The sequence below is a fragment of the Globicephala melas genome, chromosome 2, assembly GCF_963455315.2.
Source record: "Globicephala melas chromosome 2, mGloMel1.2, whole genome shotgun sequence".
Lineage (NCBI taxonomy): Eukaryota > Metazoa > Chordata > Mammalia > Artiodactyla > Delphinidae > Globicephala > Globicephala melas.
Genome location: NC_083315.2, coordinates 23,647,348 through 23,668,935, shown reverse-complemented (window position 1 = coordinate 23,668,935; position 21,588 = coordinate 23,647,348). Strand labels below are relative to the sequence as shown.

General features: G+C 43.8%; 1 protein-coding gene across 1 annotated transcript in view; it reads left to right on the top strand.

Moving 5' to 3' along the window:
* Nucleotides 1-3,763: 3,763 nt before the first annotated feature.
* Nucleotides 3,764-21,588, top strand: part of ITIH2 (inter-alpha-trypsin inhibitor heavy chain 2) — a 37,264-nt gene continuing 19,439 nt past the window's right edge. Inside the window, exons 1-9 of the mRNA XM_060293327.1 lie at nucleotides 3,764-3,847; nucleotides 6,547-6,621; nucleotides 9,543-9,575; nucleotides 11,131-11,300; nucleotides 14,412-14,516; nucleotides 17,029-17,191; nucleotides 18,819-18,926; nucleotides 19,746-19,874; nucleotides 21,239-21,355. Coding sequence (XP_060149310.1) covers nucleotides 3,764-3,847; nucleotides 6,547-6,621; nucleotides 9,543-9,575; nucleotides 11,131-11,300; nucleotides 14,412-14,516; nucleotides 17,029-17,191; nucleotides 18,819-18,926; nucleotides 19,746-19,874; nucleotides 21,239-21,355 — 984 coding nt within the window. The remainder of the gene's footprint in view (nucleotides 3,848-6,546; nucleotides 6,622-9,542; nucleotides 9,576-11,130; nucleotides 11,301-14,411; nucleotides 14,517-17,028; nucleotides 17,192-18,818; nucleotides 18,927-19,745; nucleotides 19,875-21,238; nucleotides 21,356-21,588) is intronic.

Genomic DNA, 21,588 nt, shown 5'->3' with positions numbered 1-21,588 from the left:
AAAGGCACTGTGGTGAGTACTGTCCGCAGTGCTGGGCACATAGTAGGCTGTCTATAAAGAGTGGGTTTTTTAGTGTATTTTATTGAAGTATAGTAGATTTACAATGTTGTGTTAGTTTCTGATGTACAGCAAAGTGATTCAGTTATACATATATGCATTCTTTTTTACAATATTCTTTTCCATTATGGTTTATCATAGGATGTTGAATATAGTTCCCTGTGCTACACAGTAGGACCTTGTCATTTATCCATTCTCTATATAATAGTTTGCATCTGCTAATCCCAAACTCTCAATCCTTCTCTCTCCCACCCCCCACCCCCTTGGCAACCACAAGTATGTTCTCTATGTCTGGGAGTCTGTTTCTGTTTTGTAGATAAGTTCATTTGTGTCATATGTCATATTTTAGACTCTACATATAAGTGATATCATATGGTATTTGTCTTCCTCTATAAAGAGCGTTGAATGAAGGAGTGTGTGGTCTCTACACTTGAGAAAACGTAGCAAGGCATGGAGGTGTGTGTTGCACTTATGCCCCCAAATGACACGAATGACGTATGTCAGCCAGAGGAATCTGCAGAACGTTGGTGACGGAAGTCGCAACTAAGACGGGCTTTGAAAGAGGGATGTGGTTTTAATAGAGAGACGTTGGAGGAAAAGGGAATTCCAGGCAAGGGGAACTGTGTCGGGGAAAGCACTTGGTTGAAAGGTTTGGAGGTGAGCCAATAATCTGGTTTTGTGGTGTGTAGGCTGGAGCTCAGGCTGAAAAGGTAGAGCACTGACCACCATGAAAATCAGTCTTGGCCGGATCCTCTATAGAAAGAGAGTGAAAACTTTGGAGCAGGGAGTAACCGCTTCACAGCTGCACTCGGACGCTGCTTCAGCCGTGGTGTGATGGATTCAGAAACAGCAGCCAAGACGTCCCTAGAAAACATCGCTATCATTCCAGAAAAATTAATGAGAGTAGTGACAGTGGGAATGGAGAGAAAGTGCAATCCATATCGGTTGGTATGTCCCCAGAAATGCTTACCACGTTCACTCTTAGCTGAGACCAAGCATTTGGGGGGGGGGGGAAGGGGCGTGTAAATTCACTACCCAAATCATGCAGTCCACACTTAACAAAACCAAATCAACGTACATGATCCGAACCCACGTCATCTTCATTCGTAGCAAACACCTTCAGCTAATAGATTTATTTGTTTAGCTTAGATCTCTATTCTATCTATTATAGATCTCTATTCTATTTAAGCAAAATGAGGTGGCACGTAAAACAAGGGATTTTCTTTATTCCACCAAGTTTACCTTTATTCCTTGCTGAAAATATTTTTAACTGATTTGAAACTGATTTTTTTTTGCTCTTTAAATTGTTTTTAAAATGTTTAATTATGAAGTATTTCAGAGAAAAGTTTAAAAATACACTTGTTTAACAGACAAAGCCTAAGTGTCCATAGCAGGATGAATGGATAAAGAAAATGTGATATATACATATGATAGACTATTATATTTAGCCTTAAATAAAGAAGGAAGTCCTGACAGGCGTTAACATGGATCGACCGTGAGGACGTTATGCTAAATGAAATAAGCCATTCACAAAAGGACAAATACTGGATGATTCCACTTATATGATGTATGTAAAGTAATCATACTCATAGAAAAATAAAATAGAATGATGGTTGCCGGGAGCTGGGGGCAGGCAGAATGGGGAATTATTGTTTAATGGGGACAGGGTTTTAGTTTTGCAAGATGAACAATTTCTAGAGAGGTACTTCACAACAATTTGCATACAATTAATAATCTTAGATTTAATTCTCTCTTCTGACTTTCTTTTTAGTATTATTTGCTGTGACATCTAATTTAACCCTATACCAACTTTGTAACCCCCATTTTCAAGTATTTGAAATAAATAAGATAGATTTTAATGCTATCTCAACTTTCAGTCTGTTTTTGTCTCTTGGAGATAAAGTGTAATTGTTAGAAACAGCATACAGTTGAACATTTTTAAAACAATCATCAGTAACCCTTCATAATCTTACAGATAAATTTAATCTATTTGCATTTTATATTACATTTGAACCAGCACTTCCAGTTATTTGGGGCATGTGCTTGGATTTAACAAATAAATTTGTCCTTTTTTAAAGATCATTTTGCATATTTTAATATGTCAGTTTATCTTTTTTGGCATGGTTTTGATTTCCTCTTTTCACTTGCATTGTTTTTGAAATAAACTTTAAACCGTGTCCCTTTGAACAAAATCAGAGGGCAATCTCAGAGAAGTGACCTGTTCGTCCTGGGTTCACTGTAATCCTCAAGATGAGTGACTGGGATCCACAGAAGCTAGCTGAGTCTGGTCGGCACGGATCTGGTGGAAACAGCCCTACATCACCAGGTTTCAAAGGCCATCGCAGACTTTCTGTTTGCATGTGGGTGAAAGTTCCCCTGTGGGAGTGAACTTTGAGAAAGTAGAGGTTTTTTCAGCAGCAAGACCCGGACCAGGTGATGGATCAGGGACCTCGGGCAGGAAGCCGTAGTTCCATCCTGGCAAAGGAAACTGCCAGAAAAGACATGGGAGCTGGCCAAACTGAGGTCCACAGCATGGCTCTGTTCAAGCAGACGTCTGGAGTAGAGGCTCATCAAGTACACTGGCCACCCAGCTTGGGAACTACAGGTAACTGTTAGTCTAAATTCACACTTGGAACACTGATCCCAGAGATGGACCCCAGGCTGCCTCTCCTGGACGTGGTCACGAACAACAAAGGATTTGAGGTCAGGCTGACCTTGAATGAAGTCTCCACGTGCTAACTATGAAATGTGGAATCAGTTATTGATACTTAACCTTACCTTCCTCCATTGTGAATGAAGATAAATGTAGTACACATCTCACATGGCTCTTTTATAGTTGAATAAAAACAGGGGGTTAAAGTTAATGTAGGTAAAAGTGCATGACACCACAAAGGGCTCAATAAATCCTAGTTAACATTGTTATTAGGATTCATGACCATGGGTGGGAAGGGATTCCAGGCTGGGCTGTCTCTGGTTCTGGGATGGGGAGAACTGATTTTCCGCTGACCTGAGTGAGAGTGACCAGGGGCAGCCGGAACAGACTCTGTTCTCTTAATCAAAGAGGTTCCTGAAACTTCCTTGCTGAAGGGGTGCCTAACCTCCCACACTGCTGCTTGCCCAGTTCTCTCATGAAATAGGTTCTCGGTTTTCAAAGGGAGAGGGAGAGACACTGCCAGTGAGTGCTTTGCTCAGAAAACCATGGGGTTTCTTCTCCCACTTTTCCTAAATTCCTCTTGCTTTCACTTAAACCAAAGGATTTTGTTTCCAGAAGCTTTTCACTTTAGCTTTTTCCTCTCTGACTCGATTTCTCAGTCACGTGCCTCACCTGGTCTTTCAAAGAAGATGACGCTGATCTTAGGTCTCTCTGATTTTAAGATGAAGAGAAATCAGCAAAAGGAAAAAAAAAGCACTGCACATCTGTCCGACCCTGCCTTACTCTCACAGCCCAGGGACTGCCCCCAGCTCTGCTGTTTGAATAACCTCTGGGTGTGTGACCCACCCCCCCTCCCCAGCTTAAGTTTGAACTCCAGAACAAATATTTGTCCTGTTTTGGAACAAAGTTTGAGAGCTCTCTTCTTCTCTTTTCTCTCAATTTTCTTTTTGAAAACCAACTGTACGGCTCTGCTGTGCCTCTGATCGTGGTTCAGGGCGCAGTGGGCTCCTCCCAGACCCGGCACTGGAGAGCTGGGCAGAGCAACCTAGCACGATGAAGGGGCTCGTGTGCTTTCTCGTCTGCTTCCTCCTTTCTGAATCACAGGGCTTCGAAATCCCCACTAACGGACTTTCAGAAGTAAGTACTTCCAGAAGACTTCCTTGCTGTCGGCTCCAAAGGTTAGCTTGGTAAATAACCTGTTACCTGTTGCTATTCAAGGACAGCATTCTGTGTGGAATGGAAATTCATGATAAAATTGATCTGCGTAGACGTGTTCACTATTATAATTACTGGAACCTGTATTTACCCTTTTTTTGATTCAATATTTGTATATATTGGAAAATGATCACCACAATGTCTTTAATAGCTCTCACCATACATAGTTACAGTTTTTTTCCCCTTGTGATAAGGATTTTTAACTTTTTATTTTATATGGAGTACAGTTGATTACCAATGTTGTGATAGTTTAGGCATACATCAGGGTGATTCAATTATACATGTATCTATTCTTTTCCAAATTCTTTTCCCATTTAGGTTGTTGTATAATATTGAGCAGAGTTCCCTGTGCTGTACAGTAGGACCCTGTTGGTTATCTGTTTTAAATATAGCCATGTGTCCATGTCAGTCCCAAACTCCCTAACTATCCCTTCCCCCCGGTAACCATAAGTTCTGGAACATATATTTACCCTTTAGAGCATTAACAGGTTTTGCATGAGAACCAAGTTTACAGCCCGACCCCATAGTGTACCGCTTACGAAGTACAGCTGCCCCCTCCTTATCTAAAAAATTGGGGATAATAATTGATCTAACCCAAAGGGTTGTTGTAAGAATTAAGTGACATATGTAAACTACCCAGCACAGTGCAAACCTGGGGAAGAACTTAATAATTATTAGCTCTCATAACTGTTATTATGGAATATAACTATCACTCTTTTACTTAAGAGTATATAGAAAAGTCATTTTCAAAGCACTTTGTTTGTCATACCTAAGTGAAAATGATTTCCAAATTAAGGACACTTAATATTCCTGTTAAAGGGGAAGATTGGGTAAATGGACGGGCAGAGTGTAGGAATTACTCCTGGGGAGCTCAAGGTCTTCACTTCAGACCCTTGATCATCCCCAACGTATTGAAAGCCTTGGACTGAAAGTCATACAAGAGCTTTTTTTCTTTTTAATAAATTTATTTATTTATTTGCTTTTGGCTGCGTTGGGTCTTTGTTGCTGCTGCATGCAGGCTTTCTCTAGTTGCGGCGAGCAGGAGCTACTCTTTGTTGCGGTGCGCGGGCTTCTCATTGCGGTGCCTTCTCTTGTTGCAGAGCACGGGCTCTAGGCGTGCGTGCTTCAGTAGTTGTGGCTCGCGGGCTCTAGAGTGCAGGCTCAGTATTTGTGGCTCATGGGCTTTGTTGCTCCGAGGGGTGGGTGGGGTCTTCCCGGACCAGGGTTCGAACCCGTGTCCCCCGCATTGGCAGGCGGATTCTTAACCACTGTGCCACCAGGGAAGCCCCAAGAGCTATTTTGATGCCAGAAAAGCAGCATGTATTCTGGGAATATCCTAGAAGGCGCAGCGGCTTGTGCTACTTACAGAGTGGATTACCTACAAAGATGCCAAAGAACAGGATGGCATATTTGCAAGAAAAAAAAAATCACCCTGTCTGCCTAGAAACTATCATATTTTCTAACACTTTAAAAACTACCAGAGTACGTTGGAAATCTCATTGACGAAGCCAGGAGTTGGAGGCAAGATATCCAAATGTGTTTGTGCTTTTTCAGTCACTTACTGGCATTCCTTTCACATCGCCATTTCTAACTCAATGGATAATGGCCCACATTTACCTAGTAAGACACCTCTGATGCCCCCAAGATCTACCCAGTACTTCTGCCAGGCACCTACCTGATCACTGGGCTACTGTAACTCCTACTTGGATATCCCATCATCTTCAGGCAAACTCAGAAATGAACTCCTGCTTCCAGCAAATTTGGAGATACTAACTCTCATTTACTCACCTCTGAGAAGTAACAGGCAAACAAATATATTAAAGAAATCATTGTAGGGACTTCCCCTGGTGGCGCAGTGGTTAAGAATCTGCCTGCCAGTGCAGGGGACACAGGTTCGAGCCCTGGTCCGGGAAGATCCCACATGCCACGGAGCAACTAAACCCGTGCACCGCAACTACTGAGCCTGTGCTCTAGAGCCCGCAAGCCACAACTACTGAGCCCATGTGCCACAACTACTGAAGCCCAAGTGCTATAGGGCCCGCATGCTGCAAGTAGTGAGCCCATGTACTACAACTACTGAAGCCTGCATGCCTAGAGCCCGTGCTCTGCAACAAGAGAAGCCACCGCAATGAGAAGCCCGCACACTGCAATGAAGAGTAACCCCTGCTCTCTGCAGCTAGAGAGAAAAAAAAAAAATCATTGTAACAGACACAGAAAACAAACTTAACAGTTCCAAAGGGAAAAGGGGGGAAGGATAAATTAGGGATTTGGGATTAGCAGATACACACTACTATATATAAAATAGATAAATGGCAAGGACCTACTGTATGTATAGCTCAGGGAACTCTACTCAATACTCTGTAATAACCTGTATGGGAAAAGATAGTGAAAAAGAATAGATTATATGTATATGTATAGCTGAATCACTTTGCTGTACACCTGAAACATTGTAAATCAACTATACTTCAATTTTAAAAAAAGAAATCATTGTTTGAAAAAATGAGATTGCCCAGAGATATAGAAAACAAGACAAAATAATATATTGAATACAGTCCCTTATGCCTATCACCAGCTCCCTGCTTTTTGTTGATAGAAATAAACATCCTAAATTCTTTTTTAAGTTTGCAGAATATGGAGACCTTGTGGAACTGGCCCCAGGCAAATTTCAATTTGTGCCAGAGAACCGGAGGTACCAGGTACAGTAAACCTCAGTTCCAAAAGGGCAAATAAGTGAAAGAGATCATGATTGAAGAAATAAGAAAAGGGTTGAGATGATTTTTGCTACATTTTCTCAAGAGCATGTTTTTTTAGCAGCAAAGAGTCTGCTGGTTTTACACCTGGAGGAAACACTGTCCAGCTGAAATAAAGGGAAGCCTCCACACGGCTGTCTGTTCATCTTCAAACTGTAATGGTCACCTTGGTCCCTTAGAGAATACATTGCTATGTGTTTTCTTCAAAGTTTAAGATTATGGGATAGTTTTACTGCTTTGTATGGAAGAATTTCCTCTTAGGACACTTCCTATTGGGGCCACACATGGTCTCCTACCTAGTCACGGTCTCTACTGTCTCGGGGAGTTGCTCAGAGAGCACAGGGGACCTGACCATGCTGGCGGTCTCCTCCCGGATGCCAGCAACAGCACAGACAAAATGCTCTAACTCATGGGGTGAGTTCTCCAGGGGGCCAAGAAAGGTTTGGCTTCTCCCATGTAGAGCCCAGGTGCTAAAAAAGGAGGTATTTGTGGAAGCAACTCTAAGCTGACCTATGACATCTTTTGTGCGGGTATGAATTTTTGACCTGCTGCAAGTCCAGGCTTTTTGTAGACCGATAGTATTAAATCCCAATAGGCAAGTCCTCATGTCAGGGTCTTCATCTAAAAGGGAGAACATCATCGTATGGAATTGCATTCAGAAAGTCCAAAAGACCCACAGACATAGAAAACAAACTTAGGATTACCAAAGGGGAAAGGGGGAGAGGGATAAATTAGGAAGTTGATTAACAGATACACACTACTATACATAAAACAGATAACCAGGACATCCCTGGTGGTCCGGTGGTTAGGACTGCACGCTTCCACTGCAGGGGGCACAGGTTCGATCCCTGGTTGGGGAACTAAGATCATGCAAGCCGCGTAGCACGGCCAAAAAATAAATAAAATTAAATAGATAACCAATAAGGACTTACTGTATAGCACAGAGAACTATACTCAGTATTTTGTAATAAACTATAAGGGAAAAGTATCTGAAAAAGAATAGTTATATATGTAGGTATAACCGAATCACTTTGCTGTACACCTGAAACTAACACTAAACTAACACTGCTTCCCTGGTGGCGCAGTGGTTAAGGATCCGCCTGCCAATGCAGGGGACACAGGTTCGAGCCCTGGTCCCAGAAGATCCCACATACCGCGGAGCAGCTAAGCCCGTGCTCCAGAGCTGCTGAACCTGAGCTCTAGAGCCTGTGAGCCACGACTACTGAAACCAGCAAGCCACAACTGCTGAAGCCCGCGCGCCTAGAGCCAGTGCCCTGCAACAAGAGAAGCCACCACAATGAGAAGCCTGTGTGCAGCAACAAAGACCCAATGCAGCCAAAAATAAATAAATAAATAAACCATGCTCCAATTTAAAAAAGTCTAGAAAAAGGCAGTCGTTGGCCTCACTATGTCACATAATACCCCCTAAAATTTCAACTCACCCCAAATCAGGCAAGCAAAGCTAATGTCCCACACCTTAATTATTACTTTAAAATCCATCTGACATTAAAGGTTCACCCATCACTCTAAAGCCAGTCAGTTTTCCATGCCCACAGGACAGTCATTCATGTGGATACAGTAAGTCCCCTACATATGAGTGAGTTCCGTTCTGAGAGCACGTTCAGCAAGTTTGTTTGTAAGCGTGACAAAGTTAGCCTAGGTACCCAACTAACACAATCGGCTATAAACCTACTGTAATAGGTTTATAATACTTCTCACACAAATAATGCATAAAAAACAAACACAAAAAATAAAACTTTTAAAATAATTTTTTTAAGTTTAATTTTTAAAATTAATTTATTTATTTATTATTTTTGGCTGTGTTGGGTCTTCATTGTGGTGCGTAGGCTTCTCATTGCCGTGACTTCTCTTGTGGAGCACGGGCTCTAGGTGCGCGGGCTTCAGTAGTTGTGGCACATGGGCCCAGTAGTTGTGGCTCGTGGGCTCTAGAGCACAGGCTCAGTAGTCGTGGCACATGGGCTTAGTTGATCCACGGCATGTGGGATCCTCTCAGACCAGGGCTTGAACCCATGTCCCCTGCACTGGCAGGCGGACTCCCAACCACTGCGCCACCAGGAAGTCCCAAGAAAACATGTTTAATCTTACAGTACAGTACCTTGAAAAGTACAGTAGTGCAGTACAACAGCTGGCGTAAAGGGGATGGCATCGAGTGAACAGGAAAGGAGAGTTACTGCCTGGAGGAGGGAGAGGAGGTGGGAGATGGTAGAGCTGAAGGACCGTCAGAAGTAGGAGACGGAGGGCAAGCTGCAATTTCACTCATGCCTGATGTTGATGGAATGCACGTTCGCATCTTCAAAAGTTCGCAACTTGAAGGTTCGTATGTAGGGAACTTACTGTAATTCTCTAGCATAGCTGTTGAGTACAGGATTTTCCACCGTGCTTGACTCAGGGGCTACACCAAGGAGGAAACGCATCCAAGTCTCTGCTCCCATGTAGCTTCATCTAGTGGAAGAGACAGACATGCCTTCCCACTGCCTGACTTTGAAGAAAAACTCTGCTGCTGAGAAAACAATCAGACAAATAGACAGGGTAAAGGTGATCTGTGCTACTCAGCTTAAGTTTGGTTGAACATTTTCATTTGAAAACATAGGTTTTAGCATTGTATCGAAGGATGGTGGGCATGCAACCAAACAGTGACTGAGACATTTGTTCACAGAAACACACCAGTGGGAAAATAGCATTCAAGAATATTTGGTAATTATGTCTTGGTTCCCGTGAATGAATTATAGCTCAGCACTGAAGGAAAAAATATCTTTTGAGAAAGTATATTTTGAGAAAACAGTTTTTGCCCTCAAGGTAATAAGCAACACGCTTCTGAAGAATGATTATCCAACTTCCTTTCACAGAGGAGTGTTTCTGGAGAATCTGGAGAAATGATGGTAAGTTTACTTTGATTTTGTTAAAAATTGATGTCTGAATGACTTTTCTGTTACCTATTATCGAGAAATCAATACGGGTGCCTCCTTTGTCTTCATCACTGAGAATGTTTACCTGACTTTCGAAATACCCCCTTGCCCAGTTCTGTTTGGATTCCAGTGTCTAAAATTCAGCATGAAAGGGTGCAGTTTGTATGCAGCCGGGAGAGCTGTCCCCAGGAGTGAAAATGTCCCTTCTCTTTACTTTCGCAAGTTTTGACAACATTGTAGGTGTTTTTGGAATAAAAACTGTGTATTTATTCCAACAGAATAGTTTTGATTTAAAATAGGACACCTAACAGCTTTGGAGGGTAAAGCCGTGAGTATGGAAAAAGCACTCTTAAACATGAAATGGCCCGATTCCCTGAGATGTTCGGAGTAGAGCTTCCTGTGGCAAGAAAACATCAAGAGGAAGGGGTTCCCTGGGCTTCCTGCTCTGAACTGACAGCAACTGTGAGAAGCTCTGGGTTAGGGGGGAAGAAGGACAAACAACGTAGCCTGGGTTTTATCTCAGCTTGAGGTGGGCTGGATGTTAATGTGTTGAAAGGTTTAATCTTGGATGACAAAGTTGAGGCATATGACACCTAGTATTGAAATAAGCAAAACCTTTCGGAGAAAAAAGCAAAACCTAGTCGGTCACATCACTGCCATAATCCTGACTGTTTAGAGTCACCTCCTAAAAGATGTGCGTTTGCAGTACTTTGTCTTTGAGCATACGGATACTAGAACTGCCTTAAATCAGTAGAGAAGCATTGGGATTAGGGGTCCCGAGTACTGGACCAGTAACTGCATCAAAACGCCCTCTGAAAGATATTCTGTTCTTTGCTCACATCCATCAGCATTCTCATATTTTGTTTTAATTTGGGAAAGGACAAGAGGACTGCAAGAAGGTGAAATTACAATAGATCAGGTTGAAGAAGGTAGGTGGCAGTGTGGGGCTTTGGGGACCACATGTGTCTTCCACCCCACCGTACCGCTGGAAGTGCCCAGGTCCCCTTCCAACGCTGCAGTCCTGCATCCTTCCTTCCCTCTGGCCCTGCATTCGAAGTTATTTCCTGCACTTTCGTAATCCAAACTTGCTTCCCCACAACCATTTTCTCCTCGTATTTTAACCTTTAATCATTTTTAATAGACTCAAAGCGCTTGAAAAGCATCTCAAGATATCTCAGGCCTTTTGTTATTAAGTTTTATTTATTTTAATTTCATATTTCCTCTGACTTTTTTATTTTTATTGATATTTAATTTATGACTTTGCTTTTTTTAATCTTTGATCTGTTTGGTTCTGAAAAGGGCATGTTAAAGTTTACTAATGACAAAAAAAAAAAAAAGAAGCTATCTCAGGCTTCTGCCTGAGGAGTATTCCAAGAAGTTAGGAGAATGCTTAGTAATACCTGAGTTATATGCTTACCAATGCCTTAGAATTGTTTGTAATCAAATGGACCAATGTTAGCGTTGAATACGTAGTGAAGTTCTGTGTCATTTTTCTCTGAGTACAGTTGTATTTTCTTGCCAATTACAGGAAGATGTTGATCAAGTGACTCTTTATAGCTATAAAGTCCGGTCTACTATCACTTCCCGAATGGCCAACACTGTCATCCAGGCCAAAGTGGTGAACCACTCCCCACAGCCTCAGGATGTCGTGTTCGATGTGCAGATTCCCAAAGGAGCCTTCATCTCCAACTTCTCCATGTGAGTAACTCCTGTGCAGAACCAGAAACTGGATGTGCTCTGCTCAAAGAATCGAACCCCGTCACAGTTAGGATGGACCTTAATGGCCACCTAGTCCAGTGGTTCTCGCTTTCAGAGCTGTGGACCCCCTGGACATCAAGAGTCATCTTGGGGTAGGTCCCAGTGTTTTGCTTCTGTTCAGAGTAACAGAATTGTGAAGCATTTACTTTTCTTTTCTGATAAATTAAAGCATCCTTAAGCCTATCTCTGTGGTAACAACCTCCCACTTACTTGGAGAGAGAAAAATATATGGAGTTGCCCTGGGTTACAGGAAACCGTATATGAGTGTGTAGGAGGTTGCAGGTCAGCATCATCTATCACATGTTTCTTTACGGGGAAAAAGAAGTGGAGAACCGCGGATTAAATCCAGTCACGTGTCCAGTGCTTGAATTCCTCTGTGTAGCCGCTGACTAGTGAGCATTACCCAGGCTTGGCTTGAATATCTCCTTGATGATAAACTCACTACTTTCCAAGGCAATTCACTCAGTGGTTGGCAGCGCTTAGAATTATTTCTGCCACTTAATGGAAATCCGTTCCATTTCCTACTCAATGACTCTAGTTCTATTCACAAAAGAACTTTTAAAAAATTCCCTACAAAATGCATACTGAAGTGTGCAAGGATGAGATGGTCAGCTATCTGAGATTGGCTTCAGAATAAATGAGGTGGAAGGAGGGGGTATAGACAATGGAGGTTGGCTGAGTATTGATAATGGTGTAACTCAGTGATGGTTTCATGGAGGTGTCTTACATTATTCTATTTTTTTGTATACTTAAAGATTTCCATAATAAAAAAATTTTAAACCACCCAAATGTCTTTCAAATAGTGAAGGCCAGTTATATTGTTCCCACCCTGAGGCTTCATTCATCAAGGGTAAACTTTCCCTGTTCTGCCAATAGAGGAATAAATAAAATAAAAGTTTCAAATACCAAGCACTTTGGCTTCTAAAAATGGCAGAGCCATTTTAATTATATTTTCTAAACAAAACAAAGGTGAGGTGAACAAAAGGCAATTTGTAACTTGGAATTGGACTTATTGGAATTGGAATTCATGGATTTTGAATCCTTCAAATTGTCTGAGAAATTTATTAACAAAAAAAATTATTTTAGTCAGCCTTTTCTAAAAAGCAAATGTAGAAGGAAAAGATTTTATGTAGTGGTATTATATGACACTGTCTAAAAAATTATATTAAAGCTAGTTTAATAAATTCTTATTTTTAAACTATATGACTAGATATTCCAGGTATCTCATCTTTCTGTTTTCCTTCATTCTTTCCCTTTGTCCCCATCTCATTCCTTAGAAGATTTGAGGTGATGAAAGACAGAATTGTGAAATATGTTTATTTTGATCTCTCTGAATGTATAAATCAGAGAAGATAGCTCCTTACATCACCACAATTTAATATGAACCACACAGACCTCCATCTCCAGTCAAAAAACTTCTCCTGCCTATTTATCAAGGTTCCGAATATTCCACCATTAGAGATTATTTCCTTTTGTCATAAAGTCTTTTTGGTCTTCGAACCTTAGCATGATTTGATGGAAATAGTGCCGACCTGGGCACTCGGGGTCCAGTTCTAGCTCTGCCTCTGAGCGAGTGTGTGACCTCAAGCAAGTCGCTTGTCTTCTTGGCTCTTATTTCTCTCACCTACAGAGGTGAACCAAGCGTGCTTGACAAGCATGCTGTTAGCATTTGGGACAGGAAACTCCACCTCACGTTGCAGAATGTCTAGCACTCTTGGGGTCGTCCCATAATGCCAGCAGCCCTTCTCAGTCATCAGAACAGCCAAAAATTTCTCCATGCACTTTAAATACCTCCTTGGGGAGAGATGCTGCCCACTTGAAGCCCAGATGTTCCATTTTGCTTCTAAAATTCTGTCATTTGACTGCTCCAGCTAACCATTATTGGGACGGATTAGGTGACGGCCAGCTAAGAGACAGAGGTGACATGAGCACACAGAGGTCCCCGAGGGAGATGTTGGAGAGATAAACACAAACTGTGCAAAGAGATTGACAGGCACCTTTCTTCATCTTTCCTTGCTCTTTTCCACCCTCACAGGAGAGTGTAATGCCCCCAGGCCACCCCAGATCCTTAACACACAGGAGAATGATCTTGTAAACCGAAAGTCAGCCAAATAACTAGTGACTTATCAGTCACCAATCCTAGGCACATTTGTCATTCCAAAGGGAGGCACAAGAGAACAACCCTTAATCTGAAGGGTAAAACTGGAAAATGAAGAAACATTTTAAAAATTTTTTATATTGGAGTATAGTTGATTTACAATGTTGTGTTAATTTCAGGTGTACTGCTAAGTGATTCAGTTGCAATATACATGCATCTATTCTTTTTCAAATTCTTTTCCCATTTAGGTTATTACAGAATATTGAGTAGAGTTCCCTGTGCTATACAGTAGGTACTTGTTGGTTATCTATTTCTATGCACTAGTGTGTATGTGATAATCCCAGTCTCCTAATTTACCTCTCCCCCTTCCACGTTTCCCCTTTGGTAACCATCGGTTTGTTCTTTAAGTTGGTGAGTTTCTTTCTGTTTTGTAAATAAGTTCATTTGTATCATTTTCTTTAGATTCCACATATGAGCGATATCATATGATATTTGTCTTTCTCTGTCCAACTTACTTCACTTAGTATGATCATCTCTAGGTCCACCCATGTTGCTGCAAATGGCATTATTTTATTCTTTTTTATGCTGAGTAGTATTCCATTGTATATATGTACAGCATCTTGTTGATCCATTCCTCTGTCGATGGACACTTAGGTTGCTTCCGTGTCTTGGCTGTTGTAAATAGTGCTGCTATGAACGTTAGGAAGAAACATTTTAAACACTACAATATGCAAGAGGAAGCTTTTAGGACGGGAGCCCACCTCACCTCTCTTAATCACACTAACAGATAAAGGGACTCCTGTGAAATATGCAACGTCTCTGTGTTTCCTGCAGGTTCAAAATGATAATTAAATAATTCATTAAGTCCACCTGGTTGCGTTGTTGGCTTGTTGTTTGTTTGTTGCGCTAAGACTACTATTTGGACCAACTGTAGGCCCTCTGTCATTTTTTAGGACTGTGGATGGCACGACATTTACTAGTTATGTTAAGGAGAAGACGGTGGGCCGAGCCCTCTACTCGCAGGCCAGAGCAAAAGGCAAAATGGCTGGATTGGTGAGGTAAGGGGGGGGGTCCTCATCCACTGCTGCCCCCACTCAACCCCAAAACCAGCCTCCGAGAAGGCACAGAACCTCATCCTCAGGTGGCAGAGTTAGGTATCTCCGTTCCTGTTTCCCTAAGGCCTCCTGCAACACATGAGTTTTGGATGATCTCACACGTGTTAGCCTTACATAGCTTGCCTTGCATGTAGATGGCTGTCCTGTCACTAAACACTGATTCCCAGCAGAGTACAGAGAGGAACTACAGAAATATTGGTGATCGGGGCTTCCCTGGTGGCGCAGTGGTTGAGAGTCCGCCTGCCGATGCAGGGGACGCGGGTTCGCGCCCCGGTCTGGGAGGATCCCACATGCCGCGGAGCGGCTGGGCCCGTGAGCCATGGTCGCTGAGCCTGCGCGTCCGGAGCCTGTGCTCCGCAACGGGAGAGGCCACAACAGTGAGAAGCCCGCCTACTGCAAAAAAAAAGAAAGAAAGAAAAATATTGGTGATCTTGTTACAGCACCACATAACACAGAAAGAAAGGTTTGGAATTTGTCTTAATGATCTTCTTGGCCTATTTTTATGGGGTGGCACCTTTTTCGGCACAGTTACTTAGTTTAGATTCTGTTTATTTTTTTCCCCTTACGGTCTTAAATAAGACACTGGAAATGCCACGCCACCCTCAGAGAGGCAGCCTCTCCCACCAGAAATGTCAGAGGAATGTTCACTGATCCCCACACTGCGTATCTAAGCCGCCCTCAGATCCTGCCATCTTCTTTTCTTCATCTCCTTCTCCTCCTCCAGACGCCCAAATTTCCCCTTAGCTGAAGTTCTTTTCATTTCATTCATGTGTTCATTCATTCAAAAAAATGCACTGAACGTTAACACTACCCAGCTCTGTCAAAGGTGACAGCAACACTGCAACAAACACCGTCAGGCCAGTGGAGGAGATGGCCACGGAACGGACAGTGTATAGGTGACTATAACATATGGATGACCATAACATATATAGCATATAGGTGACTATAATACATATATCATATAGGTGACTGTAATATGTATAATATTTAGGTGACTGTAATACATATAACATACAGGTGACTATAATATATATAACCTATGGGTGACTATAATATATATAACAGATGACTGTAATATATATAACAGATAGGTGACTGTAATATATATAATATATAGGTGACTATAACATATATACCATATAGGTGCCTACAGTATATATATTATATAGGTAAGTGTAATATATATAATATATAATGGGGTAATATATAATGGTATAATGTGCTAATGTAGAGATGGTACAAAACCCTATGGGAGTTCCAAGTACCAAGTGAACAGTTCTGTCCAGGGGTCCAGATCATCACAGAAGACTCGATGTTTGAGCTGAGCCCAAAGAGATTAATAGAATTCAACCAGGAGAAAGGACAGGAGAAATTCCAAGCCAGGGAACATCTCCAGCATGCCTCCAGGTTAATAAGTGCTTTAAGTATCATTCTGCCGTCTTTACCCATCACTTTGACCACATCATCCATCCATTTATTATTTCTTCATTCCACAAATATTTATTTGCAGCAGAAACTCCTCCAGGTACTGCGGATACAGCAGAGAACACGGAGCTCGCATTGTAGCCTGCCCTCCCCCACCCAGATACATCAGATCTCTCACCCCACTCTCTACTCCTAAGCTCTGTACCTGGCTGTGCTCATCTTTTTCTTCAGCTGCCCTGTATCCCAAGCTCACTTCTTCGTGGTACTTCCCTGATCCCAAATTATCCGATTATGCATGGTCTCACCTTGCTTATTTAGCTGTTTAATTTGTTTTTTAATCACCCATTGTTTCTCCTAATGCTCAAATCTCCCTCATTTGACAATCCTGCTGTTTTCTCTTTAAAACCATAAACACCTCAAGATTAATGATCACGTTGGACTTTTGGTATGTATGGGACCAAATAAGGCATTAGTGCTGGAAATACACATTCAATTTGATGAAATAATAGATGTCTTCTTTCTGAAGACTTTCAAAATATAAAGAATCTCTAGAACGAGTCTCAAAAGCAGTAGAGGAAAGGCGTGCTGTCTTTGGAATCATCTAAACTTGGGTTTGAGTTCCTACCGTACAATTGACTCACCGTGTGGTCTGGAGCGATTACTTACCCTTTGTGAGCCTCATCTGTCATCATTTGGTAACTGAGGGTATTGGGATCCAGCTTGCAGAGCTGCTATAATAGCAATGATATGTGTGTCCAGTTCCTGGCACATAATAGGTGATCAATAACTAGTAGCTCTTTGCAGATGACACTCAAATCTGTAAGAAGCTCTGGAAGAAAAAGATCAGGTAGGAGAGGAGAAGAAAATTCCAGGCTGGTGGAATGAAATTTATCTAGAAGTTGCAGTTACCTCTACCGTACCTACCGTTCATTCTTCTGGACAATAGGCAGGTTGCTAGCCCAGGGAAGCCCGGCTGCCCTCTGCGTAGGTTCTGCCTGTGATGACTCACGTGGGGCGCTCGCACCTGTAGGAGCAGAGCCCTCGATATGGAGAACTTCAAAACCGAAGTGAACATTGCCCCCGGAGCCAAGGTGCAGTTTGAACTTCATTACCAGGAAGTGAAGTGGAGGAAGCTGGGGTCCTACGAGCACAGGCTCCACCTGCAGCCAGGACGACTGGCCAAGCACCTGGAGGTGAGCCCATCCCTCTACGGTTCTGTCCCTCATCTGTGCTTTCTGCCTGTCCCCACTCTTTGTGGGGTTCCATGTCACTCGACACTGCAGGTCAGGGTGGCGTGCAGAGAGGATTCTGGGTTTGGAGTCAACCAGCCCACTTCCTTGCGGATTTCAGTGCCAGCTCATTTCCTTACTAGCTGTGTCAGTTTCCTGTGGCCTGTTGTAACAAATGACCACACACTGGGTGGCAGAGAACAACAGAAACGTCTTCTCACACAGTTCTGGAGGACGGAAGTCTGAAATCAACTTGTTGGCAGGGCTACGCACCTAAAGGCTGCCAGAGAGAGTCTGTCCTTGCTTCTCCTGGTATCTGGAAGCTGCTGGCATTCCTTGACTTGTGGCCACATCGCTCTAATCTCTGCCCCCTTGGTCACGTCACCAGGGTGTGACCTGTTCTGAGTGTCTTCTGAGCGTCTCGAGTCTCCCTCTGCCTTGCTCTCATAAGAACACTTGTCGTTGACTTTAGGGCCCATTGGGTAGTACAGGATGATCTCGTCTCAAGATCCTTTATTGCATCTGCAAAGACCCCTTTTCCAAGTCAGATAGTAGTCACAGCTTCCAGGGATTTGATGTAGACATGTCTTGGCGGGGGGCTCCATTTAACCCACTACACTGACCTTCCACATGGGACAAGCTATCCTGAGCCTCAATTTTCTCACCTGTAAAAAGGGTACTACAACGTTCTTAGATTCCTTGGTTACAAGTGAGATGAGCTTATGGAAGTAGGTGGCAAATAATAGCAGCTCAGTGGAGGTTGAGGTAGTCGTCTTCATCTGCTCCACGTTCCCCGCATTGCACTCCAGCTCCCTTCACCTCGAGAGCAGTGCTGCGGCAGGGCATTGGCTACCAATGTGAACTCACCTCTGCTGTAATCTTCACCTCTTGCCGTGAGAACTGAACTGCTCTTTTCTTGGCTCGAATCTTATTGACATCACATGACCACTTGTGTAAGAGGCAGAGCAGAACTGGAAGAAACCCAGGTAAGTGCACAGTTCGACCTGCTCTCCATTTGACACATAGGAAGGTGAAGCAGACAGGTTGTAATTTGCCCATTGATGTAGAAGATTCAAGGGGATGAATGAATGGAGCATGGTAAAATTCTCATTCCATTCTTATTTCTAAACAAGAATAGAATGGGGATTTCCCTGGTGGTCCAACGGTTAAGACTCAGCGCTCCCATTGCAGGGGGCCCGGGTTCGATCCCTGGTCAGGAAACTAGATCCCACATGCCACAACTAAAAGATCCCGCATGCTGCAACTAAGACCTGGTGCAGCCAAATAAATAAATATTTTTTAAAATAAATAAGAATGGAATGGAACAGAGTAGACGAAGGGGAATTAAATCCCAGAGAAATGAAGCAATAGAAGGGGAATACTAGGTTGCCCAAAAGGTCTTCAGCCTACATGGTGAGATGCATCGTGTCACACACAATTTAAAGAACTTGCAGAAGTGATGGTGGAGCCGTGCTGGGTCATCTTTGGGAAATCCTGAAGATGAGAAGAGCAGCAGAGGACTTAGTAAGTGTACTTCTTGCTCAATCTTGAAATATTTTAATGCTTTGAGTAATTTCTTTCCCACCTCTAGGTAGATGTGTGGATTATTGAACCTCAGGGAATGAGATTTCTTCATGTTCTGGACACATTTGATGGGCATTTTGATGGAGTTCCCGTCGTATCTAAAGGACACCAGAAGGTACCACAAGCATTGATGTTACAGAGTCTAAGTGGCCGCTGGCTCCTGGGTTCTGCTCTCCTCCTCTGCTCTGGGGGATAGAAAAGCCGTCAGGTGCTGAGCTGAGGGAACTATATGAAGGAACAGTGATCCCTGAGCAAAGTCTAGGGTCTCCCACAGGATATACAGAATAATATTACGGATTGTTTCATTGCATTTTGACCAGAGTCTGTCCCTTTTGGAGGTCCTGTCCCATTTCCCCCAGGTAATTTCACTTGAGCAGTAGCTAAAAGACAGTTTTCACAAGGACTTGAAAACCACTGGTCCAGTGGTTAAGACTCTGCGCTTCCACTGCAGGGGACGCGGGTTCGATCCCTGGTTGGGGAGCTAAGATCCTGCATGCCGCATGGTGCAGCCAAAAGAAGACAGTTTTCACATAATACCCAGTGGATTTTCCTTAATCACAGCAAGAAATATCAGCCTAATTCTCTCTGCCTCAATGGCCAACAGTAACCACCTTCGGAGGGATCGAAGTCCTCTAAGAACCTTTCAGCAGCTCTTTCTAGAGCTGGTAGCTGTTTCTTCCATGGGGGGAAAGGGAGGAATTCTTTGAATCTCTTATAAAGGACTGAAACCAGGCCAGCAGCACCGCAGGCTGTTAGACATCCCCTCACATGCTTTGGCACCATCCCTTCCATCAACAACGAGACCACCGATGCTGCCCGGATGCAGAATGGCCCTGGACCTCCACCTGTGTGCACGAGAAGGTGCAGCTGTCAACTCCTCACCTGGAGAGGGAGGGGGGCCGAGACTGGGCTGTGACACTACTGTTCTTTCCAGGCACACGTCACCTTCAAGCCCACGGTAGCACAACAAAGAAAATGTTCCAACTGCTCCGAGACTGCGGTAGATGGTGAGCTCGTGGTGACGTACGATGTGAACAGAGAGGAGAAGGTCGGTGAGCTTCAGGTGGGTGAGAACAGACTCTGGGAGAATGGCCCCGCCAAAGCCAAAGAACTGGTTTCTGTTGAATAACCCCCCCTTCCCCCCCACCCCCGAATAAACCTCGTCGGCCTCTGGGTAGTTCCCAGCTGCCCAGACGAGTGTCAAGGCTGCAGACAGGGGACTAAAAGCATATTTCTCTAAGTGTCGCCAAGCATTTTATGTCAAGATAACTGAATAAAGGTCATTGGGTCTCATGCCTTTGTCCCAGGAAGGTACGTCTAGGCCTCGAATGAAGAACCATAGGAAATCACAAAATGGGAATTTTCGATAACCTTCCAAGGCCCTTTGCAATGAGATGATCAAAGAAAGCACAGAGATTACGTTCCCTGTGAGATTTCTTGAGCATTTCCCTTTCCTCTTTTGTCACGTCTTAGATGTGTGTGCACATTTCCCTGTGCTAAAGTAATGAGGCCTTAGTAGCCAAGAGCCTGTGCTTCTCTCCACGGATGGGGGGGTGTCGGGAAGTGTCCACAGCTACACACCTGACAGCTGGACACTGTAATGTCCTGGGGGAAGCAACCAAAGGGCAGTGGAAAGAGAATGAGGTGAGCCAGTCTTTAGCATCTACAAGAGAAGACAGAGGGGGGAATCAGGAATCCACCCCCTCCCATTAACTTCTAGAACAACCCAGACTCCCCAGGGTGCACATCAAGGTCCTTCATGGTCTGCCCGGTGGGTTCTCTGCCCTAACTCCTTGAATTCATCGTGCTGAACCACTTATGGAGCCCTAAGTGTGCCAAGGGCCGCACTGTCTGGAAGCCTCTTCCCCGGCCTGGCCCCCACCCCCCAGCTCAGTCCAACCCTGATGCTGGCAGCCTAACTGCAAACTCATGAACCCACGTTCAAGTTCAGCGTAGATGCCCTTTCCCTGGGGAAGACGCCCCTGTCTGACTTAGATGCACCGCCACTGGGGGTGTTCTCGGAGCCTTTTATTTTTCCTGATCACAGACTTAACACCCTGTGCTTCAAATTGCCTCTTTATTTGTCTGGGTCCTTCATTGCCCGCGAGCCTCAGGAAAGCAGGGACTCTTCCTGATTCACCGTCGGTGAGCAGGGTGCCTGGGACGGAGGCTCTCGATGAAGACTGGGTGGGGTGGAAGGAGTGGAGGGAAATAGCCTAGGAGGTGAACTGCTGAGAAGGCTCAGACCTTCGCAGGGAAGGACAGAGTGGGAGCAGGAAGGAGAAAGGAGAAGCAGGGGGACACCAAGCCTCTGTTCTCTCCTGTCCCCTGTGACCACCCCTCTCCTCTCTCAGTCCCCAGACCCTCGTCTTCCTACATTCCAAACATTGCTAATGGTTTGGCTCACAAGTGTGTTCTGGTTTCCAGGTATTTAATGGATATTTTGTCCACTTCTTTGCTCCTGAGAACATGGACCCAATTCCCAAAAACATCCTCTTTGTCATCGACGTTAGTGGCTCAATGTGGGGAATAAAAATGAAACAGGTAAGTACCCCTGGTGGGCAGTGGTACCTGGGGCTCCCTACCTTTTCTGATCCTCTCCTGATGATGCAGTTGTTCGAGGCCTCTTCCCACAGGGCTTGTCTCAGCTCAGGCTGCTAACAAAGTCACACAGACTGGGTGGCTTCTGAACAGCAGAAATTTATTCAAAACTCACCTTTTTGAAAACTTTCATCTCAGTGTAACTTCTTCTCACTCTGCTCACTCTTCTGCTTCAT